At 36.8% G+C, this 13,199-nt stretch overlaps 1 protein-coding gene across 2 annotated transcripts in view; it reads left to right on the top strand.

Moving 5' to 3' along the window:
- The window catches only part of erbin (erbb2 interacting protein), an 89,307-nt gene that overhangs the window by 49,310 nt on the left and 26,798 nt on the right, over positions 1–13,199 (top strand). For both annotated transcript variants that reach the window (XM_067434228.1, XM_067434229.1), the window contains exons 2-8: positions 509–716; positions 2,271–2,388; positions 7,766–7,844; positions 7,932–8,021; positions 9,663–9,719; positions 12,016–12,079; positions 12,322–12,396. In XM_067434228.1, coding sequence (XP_067290329.1) covers positions 528–716; positions 2,271–2,388; positions 7,766–7,844; positions 7,932–8,021; positions 9,663–9,719; positions 12,016–12,079; positions 12,322–12,396 — 672 coding nt within the window. In that variant the 5' untranslated portion in view covers positions 509–527. The remainder of the gene's footprint in view (positions 1–508; positions 717–2,270; positions 2,389–7,765; positions 7,845–7,931; positions 8,022–9,662; positions 9,720–12,015; positions 12,080–12,321; positions 12,397–13,199) is intronic.

Genomic DNA, 13,199 nt, shown 5'->3' with positions numbered 1-13,199 from the left:
CTATTATAGACAGAAAAACGGAATTTGAGATATTGCTTTTATATCATGATGTAAATGTGAGGGTGTTTTAACTGGCAGTTTTTAGTTCAATAAAACGCATGTAAGGGGTGATAGTGTAGTGTTGATGATTTACCTCAGATACGAACGAGAGCGAGTCTGCAGTGTATTCGTGCATTGACAAACGTGCCAATTGTAAAAATGGCCTGAGATTAAAACGTATGCTGCCTTCTGCCTTATGCTTGGCAAAAGAAAACAACTGAAACTCTGAAATTACGTGTTTTAAATACTATAAAGGTTTTTTTTGGTTATTGTTTTTTTAAATGAGCAGCCGTGTAAACAAAACCTACTTGAAATCAATTACGGATCATAAAAAGCTGATTCCCTGCTCCTTCTGTAACTAAGCTGTAAACCAAGCTGTATTGGCAGCACTATCACGTATCCCAGTGTTCATTTCCTTGAATTATTAACGTTGATGAGATGCTGATCTTGTCCTCTTTCTCTTCTCTAGTGCCTGAGCTGTCGTGAGGATGAGCAGCAAGCGGAGTTTGTTTGTGCGGCTGGTGCCGTGCCGCTGCCTGCGGGGCGAGGAGGAGACGGTCACCTCGCTGGACTACTCTCACTGCAGCCTGGAGCAGGTCCCCAAAGAGATCTTCAACTTTGAGAAAACCCTGGAGGAGCTCTACCTCGACGCCAACCAGATCGAGGAGCTGCCCAAAGTACGAGTGCACTCTTGCACCATTGACACGCTTGCATTGCATATCTCCAATAAGTTTATCTGGTGCTTAGGTGATGAAACTACCTTTTTCTTAGTTGGCAGCAGTTTTGGGGAAAGTTTATTTTAAGAAGTATTGCGTTACAATATGGTGTTACTCCCTAAAATGTAACTAATTGCCTTACCTAGTTACTTTTTATGAAAAAAGTAATGTTGCATTACTTTAAAATTTACTTTTTTCTCATCTGGACTGGGCATGCTTGTTTGTTTTTAATAACAAACAAAAAAAGCTAAAGTTCTATTTTTGGCAGATGATAAAGGTCCTTTCACACCAAAAAAATAAAAATTCACACCTGTACTGTAGAGGGCACCGCTCTTTCAGATGTTCTGCCATTCTGGATTGAGGAAGAATGGGACTGAGGGGAAGAAAGTTCAACTGTTACACAAGAGATAAAAACAAAAACTGAAACGCAAATGTGATGTTGAACTAAAGTAATATCTACTTATTCATGTAATTGAATTGGATCGTCAAAGTTCAGCCACAAAGACATTGCTTAATAAAGTGAGATTAAACACACAAAGTATATCTTTATTTAACATTTAATTATTTCAGGATTGTGTAATATTCTGAGTTTGCATTTCACTGTTTTTATTCATTTTGAGGAATACAGAATTATAATCTGTGCAATTGAGATGAGTAAATACCTGTACAAATTTAGTCTAGCGCTAAAATAAACGCCACGTTTAAACAGGACAAACAACCTCTCTGCACTCGCTCCTGAATTTCTCTCAACATAGGGACAGGAGATCACTCAGTCAATACATGACAAAACAAAATAACAAGTTACTTATTTAAAAAAGTAACTGGTATTTTTTAAATTTGAAAGTAATGCATACTTCTTACTTGGAAAAAAGTAATCTGATGACGCAACTCGCGTTACTTGTATATGGCTTTTTTTATTATTATTTATGGCAGAATTATGAGAATTTTATTTTTACTTCCGTGGTGGGAGTGGGCTTCCATAAAATATTGTATCCAGGAAGTTTCCAAACATTTAATTAAAGAAGTGAAAGATACCACACTTAATTTATTATTTAATAAATTATTATTTTGAAGTAATATTTTACAGAAATATTTCTGAGCCATTTCATTATTATATCACTAGCAAAGTCATCACAACTACATGAATTTCAATATACCACCCGAGCAGGACGTCTGTCTCCAAACGATCAGATTGTATCGGATCAGAGGCTATATTTTTTAATTGTTTATCCACGTCTTTCTCGTCCTTCATCAAAAATGGCCTTGTGCTGCAGACGTGTTATTTTCTTTATACCGGATTTAATTAGATTACATGAAGGTCCATCGAGAACTGATCAAGTTTTAAACCTGATTTTGCCTTGACTGTTTCACTGAAGCAGAGCTAATTCACCAAAAAATCTATTTTAAATAAATCCAACTCCTGCAAAACTGCTGGAGTATTAATAAGAAGTTTGATTCTTATGAAAGTTTTCACGAATGTTTCTCAAACTTCTCTCAATTTCTCATCCTTTACAGCAACTTTTCAACTGCAGTTTGCTCTACCGCTTGAGTCTACCAGACAACGACCTAACGGTGTTGCCACCAGGCATCGCAAACCTCACCAATCTCAGGGAGCTCGACGTCAGCAAGAACAGTAAGCAAAATAGACAATTTATACCCTTTTTGTTTTTCCTTTTTTTGAGTCAAGTTTTGCAATCAGACATTTTTGATTTGAGTTTAAGCTGCATCACAAAATTACCATTAATTCCAGGCTGCACACTTGCAAATACTAGTAAATTAACATTTTGTTTTCTTTTGTCATTCATTGCTTTAGAATTATGTGCAATATGGTTAGCTGTAATGAAATGACAGAAACAGAGTCGATTATGAATATATCTTATTCAGTACAGTAAAAGGGGGAGGCTTGTCCACGGACCCAATGGACATCGCTGTTCCGAGCTTGAGACGGACTTGATAATAGCGTGTCATTTTCTCACTCAAACCACAGCCAACCTGCTGCTGCTGCTTTAAGAGGGAAACGCTGCCCATAACTGCTTGTCTGTTATCTGTAATCCTCCATAAGAATTTGTAATTATAGCATATTATTAGCAAAAAAGAGCTAGCAAAAGATCCAGTGTGTATCTATTTTGCACTCGTCAAAATTATTACATTTTCAACGTGTTTTCGCCTTGGTGAGTAATGTAGCCAATCACAGACATGTTTGTAGATATCTACAACGCAGTTGGCCAATCAGAGGAGTTGAACTTGAAATCCACTCGCCACAGCACTCACTCTCGAGTGTTTGTCCAGGTGCTTAGTTCAGTTAACAAGCGCGTCTCTATAAATGTAGACATTGTGAAAATAAAAGATTCATTGTATACCAGCTTCACTGTGGAAATCTGTGAGATTGCGTTTATTTAATGAGTGACAGCTTTAAGTGATTATAAAGGGAGCACTCTTTGCACGCTGTCTCTTGCACGCCTGCAATACGTATATATTATATTCAGAATTTGAATATAACTTTTGTTTTCAATTTGTGACGAGCAGCCACATACACACACATTCCAATACATTGACCCATCCGCATATACATGCAGGATTCACTCGAAAAATGTGATGACTGATCAGTTATAAATAATCATGTCGAAATCAGGCTCATAAAAATGTCCGGAAAACACGATTCCTGGCTGCATGTCATTATCCATGGATCACTGAATCTTTGGTAAGTTGTAAGGACCACTATATCGAGCCCAACCTTTAGTTTAAACTGATAATCGTTTGCTCAACTCGCGTTTTTCTCTATTAACTCCAGTCACGCAGCAGCTCTCCTGCCACTCAGCCCCGGCTGAGGGGGAGTTCCGGCGGGAAAGGGACATCAATGCATTCCCTCTTTTGTGATAATAGCTTAGCAACATGCTAACATCTCTAAACCCCTGGGTTCAGTTTCCTCTCACTGCATTTCATCCAGCAGCTTTTAAGTATATGAACACATCCTTTGTAAACGCCCCTAGTAAGGTGCCTACCTATGTAGACAGCAACTCTAGGGATTGGAACAGAGCCATTGAATTACACTGTTTATTATTGCTTTGGAAAGTTAAATACCCAATAGCTTTGATGTGCTGTAAACTGATGGCAATCTGAAATTTGTCACTGGAAACAATTTATTCCATTCTTAAGCATAAGGGAGGACCGCAACACTAGAAACACATACTCAAATCTCTGAGTCTCTGTTTACACATCACTTCATCTTTCAGCTGGTGCGTTGCAGAATCTGATTAAGTCATGACAGATGGTGACAAGCTCAGACCTGCACAGGAAGTCTACGTCAAAACCTCTTCATGCACAGTCGCATGTATCATATCATATATTGAGTAGTTTATGGAGATTTTTTGTAATACTTTCAGCAATGGTGCTTTAATTGGCATCATGTTTTTTTGTGCTTTAGTTTTTAGATGTTTAGCTGTATTTCCCCTTTAAAGTAGCAGCACTACAGGCATACTCATTCAGACTGAAGTCTTTGGTTATTTTGATGTATATTTCACTGCAACCAGCCTAGTTTTACAGGGTTTCCTTTTAACCGAATTAGCTGACTATATAGAATATATTTAGTTATTCACATCCTTTATTTACAAAGGAAGCTGCTGGTAGTTTTGAGGCAATTTAATAAAATGTCTTACATTTTACTGCATTTTCCTTTAATTAAAGGAAAGCATAGGCAGTAATGGACATTCAATAACCCAGTAAAATACAGAAATATTGTAAAATATTATTTATATTTAAAATAACTGTTTTCTATGTGAATATACACTATATTGCCAAATGTTTAGGGACAAATGTTTGTGTGCCTTTACATGCATATGAACTTTAACAACATCCCATTCTTAATCCGTAGGGTTTAATATAGAGTTGGCCCACCCTTTGCAGCTATAACGGCTTCAACTCTGGGAAGGCTTTTCACAAGATTTAGGAGTGTGTTTTTTGGAATTTTGGACCATTCTTCTAGAAGCGTATTTGTGAGGTCAGGCACTGATGTTGGACGAGAAGGCCTGGTTTGCAGTCTCCGCTTTAATTCATCCCAAAGGTGATGGGTTGAGGTCAGGGCTCTGTGCAGGCCAGTCAAGTTTCTCCACACCAAACTCACTCATCCATGTCTTCATGGACCTTGCTTTGTGCACGGGTGTGCTGTCATGTTGGAACAGGGAGAGGCCATCTCCAAACTGTTCCCACAAATTTCGGAGCATGCAATCGTACAAAATTGTCTTGCTATGCATTTATAGTTAATTTTACTGGAACTAAGGGGCCAAGCACAGCCCTTTAAAAACAGACACACACCATAATCCCCCCTCCACCAAGCTTTACACATGACACAATGCAGTCAGGCATGTACCATTCTGGAGAACACATCTCCACTGCTCTAGATTCCAGTGGTGGCGTGCTTTACACCACTGCATTTGACGCTTTGCATTGCACTTGGTGATGTAAGGCTTGGATGCAGCTGCTCAGCCATGGAAACCCATTCCATGAAGCTCTCTATGCACTGTTTTGAGTGATTTTACGTGGCCTACCACTTCATGACTGAGTTGCTGTTGTTCCCAATTGCTTCCACTTTATAATACCACTAACAGTTGACCGTGGAATATTAAGCAAGTGTGGAAATTTAACTAATGGACTTATTGCACAAGGGCAACCCATCACAGTACCACGCTTGCATTCACTGAGCTCCAGAGAGCGACCCATTCTTTCATAAATGTTTGTAGAAGCGTCTTCATGCCTAGGTGCTTGATTTTATACACCTGTGGCCATGGAAGTGATTGGAACACGTGAATTCAATGTTTTGGAGGGGTGTCCCAATAGCTTTGACAATATAGTGTATGTTAAAATTGTATTTATTTAATTGTTCATAGCTGAACTTTCATCATGATTCCAGTCTTCCAGGAATCATTCTAATATGATGATTTGATGCTTAAAAAACATTTCTGATTATTATCAAATATGAAAACAGTTGGGCTACTTCTTATTTATGTGGAAACTGTAATATGATTTTTTTTAAACATTATACATTTTTTTGTTACATTTGATCAGTTTAATGCATCCTTGATGAATATATGTATTAATTTCTTTAAAAAAATCTTACCCAAACGTTTATACCACAGTTTAGTTTTTTTAGCTCAAAGCTATAAATCACATTAGTCTAAACATTCAAAGTCAACATGAAAACAAAATTACCCTATTTACATTATTAATACACATTTTTCATCCTGTCTTTTTTTCTTGTTGAATAGAATGTTTTTCATTAAAAAAAAATAGTCTGCAGCGTTAATTTACTTCTCATCACTTCACAACCCCCACTCGCACAGAAGTTCATTTCCAGGCTTAGATGTCTTTTAATTGATACTCTCTTCCCTGGACGTGTTTGTTTTTAGCATAACTGCCCAGTATAATGACACATAAGAAGTGCTGTAAAGTGAACTCGAGCGAGCACAGCTTTCAGGTCACCTGGTGCGGATGCGAGCTCTCACAGATGCATGTGTTCAGCGAGTCTGGGTTCATGCAGACCCCCCTGTGGTTTTCTCTGCTGGTGGGTTTGCATCCGAGTGTGTTGGAGGGAGGATATCTTAACATAACTTTAATGTCACACTCCAGCTCTTGCGGTTAGTAGGACAGGAAGTGTGCAGTCTAGCTCTAATGCTGCATGAGCGTGCGTTGTTTCTAAAAACAGCGTTAGGTAGCGGTTTTCTTTGGTGGTCGATTTTGAGAATGACCTAGTTGCTTATGTGTTTACTTAACATATAATTTATTTTTGAGTGGGGCAAAAATAGGGGACTGGACTTGTTTGAATTGCAGCTGTTTATTTAGGTATTTTCAAATTCTGCTTGCAAATAATACTTCCAGTTCTGTAACCCCTAAACAATGTGTATAATGAGCATGTTTGCATGCACACCAGTTCTCTGATAACTCACAAAAGTCAGATTATTGAAATAACCTGTTTTCCGTGTTTATATGCAAACCAATAACCCGCCAACACAAGTAAACAGTGTTTACATGACTTTATTAATAAATCAGGTTATTTCCTGGTAGTGACGTCAAAACAGTAATTTGCGCATCTGTCTCCGAGTTTTTAATTGATGTCATGTCGGTTGTGATGTTAAATAAAGCATTAAAGATTTTGCCTGTACTTCTGCTGCTGCTGCAAGAGATGAGAGCACTTTTATAATTTTGGGGGTGTCAAGAAAAAGACTGAGTTTGCTATTTTGTGAGGTCACTCTATGAGGTCACTCATACTCTTGTGTAATCGACGCCCCATCCTAAATAAACCCGTCTCTTCCGTGATACCCTGAAATTTTGAATATTCCAATCTAATATGATTTCTGACCTGTAAGGTTGCCAGAATAATAATCTTACACAGTGTGTTAATAGGCCAGAGGAGAACTGGCACCCTGACTGAGTCTGGTTTCTCCCAAGGTTTATTTTTCTCCATCATGCCCCGATGGAGTTTTGGTTCCTTGCCACTGTCGCCTTTGGCTTGGCTTGCTCAGTTGGGGACACTAAAAATATGATTAAAGTTATTCAAATTATTATACAAATTAAATGTATGAATTAGGTCTTATTTAATTCTATAAACTATAATACTGATCTGCCAGCAGTGTCGCTATATGATAAATTAAAATAAGCTGATAACATCACTGTTTTCTCCAGTACGACTGTACAGCCAAATCTAATTTTGTCGCAATATTATCCTGTTTGACACTGTGAAGCTGCTTTGACACAATCGTGATTGTAAAAGCGCTATATAAATAAAGTTGATTGATGATTGATTGATTGATATTTATATTTCCTGTTCACATATCACACATGCATACTTCAACAAGCCGACAAAAAGCAGGTTAATGCGTTACACACTGGCCAACATCAGCATGAGGGGCAAAAACGCACTCATTGATTACTACCAATATAAAAAAACAATATACTTCCAACATAAAACCAGCATAAATAATCAAGTTAAAAATAATAATTTTTGTTTTAAATTTCAGGCATCCAGGAATTTCCTGAAAATATCAAGAACTGTAAAGTCCTGGCCATCGTAGAAGCAAGTGTGAACCCTATATCAAAGTAGGTATATAGCTAGTAGAGATGGTGCGTGTGTGTGTGTGTGCGTGCGTGCGCGTCGTAATGAAAAGCGCTCTTATATCTCCCCAGACTCCCAGAAGGCTTCACGCAGCTCCTCAGCCTGACCCAGCTCTACCTGAACGATGCCTTCCTAGAGTTTCTACCAGCCAGCTTCGGCAGGTCTGACACGCACAGATTTACACTAATGAACACCAAGTCCTAGAGAGAACACGATAATCCAGTCTCCAGTTTCAGATAACTTTTAGATCATCATCTAGATTGGCCAAAGTATGTACTACATTAAAATATAAAATGGACAACACTATTCTACTATACACTGGAAAAGTTTTCCAAGCACACACAAAACGGGTTTAACTTGTTTAACTCCATCCAGCTTGTTGATTTATGCAAGTTATAAATCCTTTGAAGTGACACAAGTGACATTTCCTCAGAAAGCACATTCTGACACATTCCTGGAGCTTGTCATATATATATATGAGACAAGCTCCAGGAATATATATATAATATTTATCTCAGAAATGTTTTCTTCCTATAAAAATACAGTGCAGTTTCAGTGAAAGGTGGTGCAGAAGTATTTTTGACATATAACATGCACACACAGCCTGAAATAGATTTCAAATGGCACATACAACATGTAGCTCAGTTTCTGTTTAAGGTCACTTAAGGACAACAATTTGCATACTTCTGCATACTAAAAGACAACAGTATATTTTGAGTATGTGGTAAGTCAGTATGCCATTATAGGAACATAAAAAAGCAAGATGCTTACTAAAGTTCATTTAACCCCTTAAGTGTCACCCCCCTTTTTGAAAATATACATGAAAATTCACTATCCAAAATTAAATGGTTGCAATTCAAGAATGCTTTGGAATATAGACATAAGTTTGGTCTCATTTTAAAGAAGACAGTCAGCAGAGTATTGCTCAAGTGAAATCACTTCAAAAAATTTAAGTTTAAAAAAGTTATGGAAGTTTAAATGTACTGTAAATCAAATATACTGTACTACATATTTAATATTTAATATACAATATATATTTTACAAAATAATGTGGACTCTAAAATTACTATCAAATCAAAGCCATATGTCTAATCAATTTGTGTTCCAAATTTGAAGTTGATATCACAAAAATTGAAGTTCCCATGAGATTTTGTTTAGGCGTTGTACCACAAATAGCCACCGGGTGTCATTCGAATTCCATTGATTTTTTTAAATGCAATTTCCTGTGTCAAATGTACATATTTTTGTGTAAATATCACAAAACAGTTTGCAGATATAGAACGGTGAGACTAAGACCTTTCCGACGATATGCGTTTTGTCAAGATTAGAAAAGGTTTTTATTATAAATTAAATAAATATGTTAAATAAATATGAAACATGACAACGCCACTTGGGGAGGAGCCCGCTAGAATAATTTAGAGCACCGTTTCCATGGTAACGCAAGGTCCGATTTCAAATCGGTTTGCACAGGATGAATCTTGAGTTCGTAAGCTTTCGATTGATATATAGTTTGTCAACATTAGATCAGGATAAATATAGGATATATTGTTTTAAACATGCAGTGGCAAATGGGCCCACCGGTGGGCCAGTGACACTTAAGGGGTTAAATTCCATTTGAAACCTCATTGATTTTAAACTGAACGATGACAAAACGGTCGCGTTTTGTATACAGTGCATAGTTTGAAATGGAGAAGCTGAATTTATTAATCCTAGTAGATGTCAGTTTATAAATATATTCAGGTTTATATATATATATATATATGAACAACTTGCATTGATATATTTTTTCTCTGTTTCCTCAGACTAACCAAACTGCAGATTCTGGAACTGCGGGAGAACCAGTTAAAGATGTTGCCAAAGTAAGTGCCGCTCTGGGATTTATTTGAATTACTAAAATATTAAAATGATGATCTGTGCTTCTGCACCCCTTCTGATAATCATGTTATAAATACAGGCAAACATCTCTCTTTCTCTGTCTCTCCGGCATCATATTGTTCAGCCTTATGTAAGAGGCTCTGAAGTGACATGCTGTGACAGGTTTTATAATCATTTCTGGCTCTGGAGCCAATATTGCATCATACGAGGGCTCGTTTGTTTGGTTTTGTGAACGAGAGCCACAGAAAGGGACGCGCTCCGTGCCCCATCTTCTCCGTGCTGAAACACACAGGCTTCGAGTTTGGTTGTTAGGTTACTGTATGTCCGCCAGGATCAAAACAACTCATTACGGCACTAAATGTTTTCAACAAAAGCCACTTGAACAAAATGTTTCAGAACACATGAACTAACCACAAAACCACAGCACCATAAATCAGCTGTTACATTTTTTTTTTTCGGATTTGAAAGCAAACTGTGGAACTTTGTATGGCAAAAGAGAATGTAATGCTTAAGGGTGTTTCCTGGTGTTTGTATCACTATTATGATTGATTCCTTAACTCATGCAGCTCATTTGTGAAAAGGTATGCTAATTGATAAAATCTATGATTTTCATTCTCTCAAGCTGTGGTCACATTGCTGACATTAGCAAAGGTCCATTGTCTATTGCGAATAGAGTATCGATGTATGAAAAAATAGCAAATCGGTCGAAAGTAAAGTGTTTTGGATCAGGAAGTATACCAAGACGATGCAAGTAATCAAAGACAGACGGAAAGTGGTCTGTTCCGTGCATGGCTTACTCATTTATCATTATTACACTTTGGCCTGATATCTTTATGGTGGTGTTGTTTCAGCAATCCTCTCAGATGTTCATTGTGTGGTTTGTTCTCATGATGTGTGTCTGTAATTCCAATGAGCTGTGCATTGCTCTGCACTCTGTGGGGTCAGCGAGTTTTTTGGCTGATTGACTGTTGCACTCCTCCAAACCCTGGATGAATGAATCCCTCTTACAGTCCTCTACGCCAACTACCAGTGTGTCTTTGAACACAGAATTTCCTACAAGTCTGCTTTCAGTTTAAAATAATTTGTTATACAAATCCTTGTGCCGTAAATCATTTCTAATTTTAATTCCTTTTACCACGGATACAATATGCCTGTAGGCAGTTGATCTGTGTCCACGTCAGCAGTGGTTTACACCCTGCCCTAAAGCACACCTACCCAAGTATTTGATGTTATTTCAGGGTTGGACGTAGATATTGAGATTGCAGAAGCAGCTTGGAACAGGATAACGCACCTTGAGAAATATGCTGTAAAGATTGGCATTAGAAGTCTAACTGACTTCTAATCATTATCGTATCTTAATCAAGACTAATCATTCTCTGATACCCAAAGGATTTATAAAGCATTCAAGGTGACAGTGAAATATCTGACAGACAATTGAGATAATAGTTTTGATTTTGTAAAAAGAAATAAAATATGATGTGCTACCAGTAGAGGTCCAATAAACAAGTAATACATTTAATGTGTCCAGAGAGTTCACATTCAGATCCCTCTCTTGCCATGTGACTGGATGACATTTTCCTGAAGTATAATGATATAATGACCGTATTGCGCCGCAAAATGTTGAAAAATTGTTTCGGCTGATGTCGTTTCCAAATCTTGTTCCCATTTCCTGTTCTCTTTTTACTATCACTGTCAATATAAGTGGCTAAATAGCTTACTAATATAATAAAAATGTAAAAACATGCACACAGCCAGTCCAATAATTACTGATTTGTGATAGGTAAAAGATTTTGGTTAAAGCATATAGTTTTAAAGTTACTGTAGGTAATATATTGCTTTAATATTTTATTACCATTTATCACAACGGAGCATCCTTAAACTCCTTAGCTTGACCTCTATGTATGATCTTGGAGAATATATATTTGTGAGTTATTTTAATAGTTTATATTGGCTCTGATTTTATGTGAGACTGGGGATTGAATTTTAATTTCCAATTTTTTGAGTTTCCAAAACTACCAATGAAAACTGGATTAGCAGTTACTACCTGTTCAGTAAATGTCTGTCTGCCTTTTATTTTCTACGGGGAGTCATTGTGTGCAGTCTTTAAAAAGAAACATTGTGGTTGTTAGCAGTTACCAGTCTGATGTTTTTCTTCAAGCTCTCCATCTGCAGTTCAGCCAGTCCTGCAAAACTGATAATCGCTCAGATATGTTTGTGTGCCAATCTGAAAGGTGCAGGGGTAATAATGTTAGTAATAACTGTGCATGTGTGTGTCCGCAGGAGCATGCATAAGCTCACACAGCTGGAGCGCTTGGATCTGGGGAGTAACGAGTTCACTGAAGTGGTGAGTAGCACCTGCCTGTCTTTCAGGTGTCACATGCATTACTGCAGCTTGAATTTACCTTCCAGCTCTCAATGCAGCCAGGTGTCAGATGCATCGACCGTCAATGCAGATGCACTCATTGATTCTTTCTCTGTTAGATTGCACCTAATATGCATTTCTCCTCTAATGATATTCATTGAAATTAGTGGCAGAATTCCTCTTACTGAGAATGAGAAATAGAATGGTGTCTTCTTTCTCTGTAGCCTGAAGTATTGGAGCAGCTTACAGGTATCAGAGAGCTGTGGGTGGATGGAAATAAGCTGACGTTTTTACCCGGGGTGAGTCTTGCATTCATTCTTTGTGTTGCATTGCCTTTTTAAAAGGACACATTTTTATTTATAAAAAAAAAAAAATATATATATATATATATATATATATATATATATATATATATATATATATATATATATATATATATTTATTTATTTATTTATTTAGTTAAAAACTAATTTGGCCTAATTCCTGAAATATGAGTTGAATGTGCATAATGCTAAAAAGGACAAATGTTTGTGTAAATTGTTTGTAAAAAGTATTCTAGCGTAAATTATGGATCATGTTTAGTGTGGAAATCATTTGTTAAACCGTCTTTATGCATGTTAAACATGGAACACTAAAACAATTATTTGTAAATCAATCTTATGTAAATTGTTGCATTGCTTTTGAGTTGAACGTGCAATTCCAGATGAGGCTAATATAACCATATAAAATAATTTTATATACTATTAAAGGGTTAGTTCACCCAAAAATGAAAATTACCCCATGATTTACTCGCCCTCAAGCCATCCTAGAATGTATATGTATATATAGAATCATGTATATGACATTTCTTCTTTCAGACGAAAACAATGTTATATTAAAAAATGTCCTGGCTCTTCCAAGCATTGTAATGGCTGCCCAAAATTTGAAGTCCCAAAAAAGTTAATCCATCCATTTTGCATTTTTTTATATTTTGATTAAATATATTGAATGATTGTGTTCGTCTGAAAGAATGATGTCATATACACCAAGGATGGCTTGAGGGTGAGTAAATTATGGGTTAATTTTAATTTTTGGGTGAAATATCCCTTTAATACATTATTGC

The sequence above is a fragment of the Pseudorasbora parva genome, chromosome 23 (assembly GCF_024679245.1).
Source record: "Pseudorasbora parva isolate DD20220531a chromosome 23, ASM2467924v1, whole genome shotgun sequence".
Taxonomy (NCBI): domain Eukaryota; kingdom Metazoa; phylum Chordata; class Actinopteri; order Cypriniformes; family Gobionidae; genus Pseudorasbora; species Pseudorasbora parva.
Note: the sequence above shows the minus strand (reverse complement) of the source record. Positions and strands in the feature narration are given on the sequence as shown.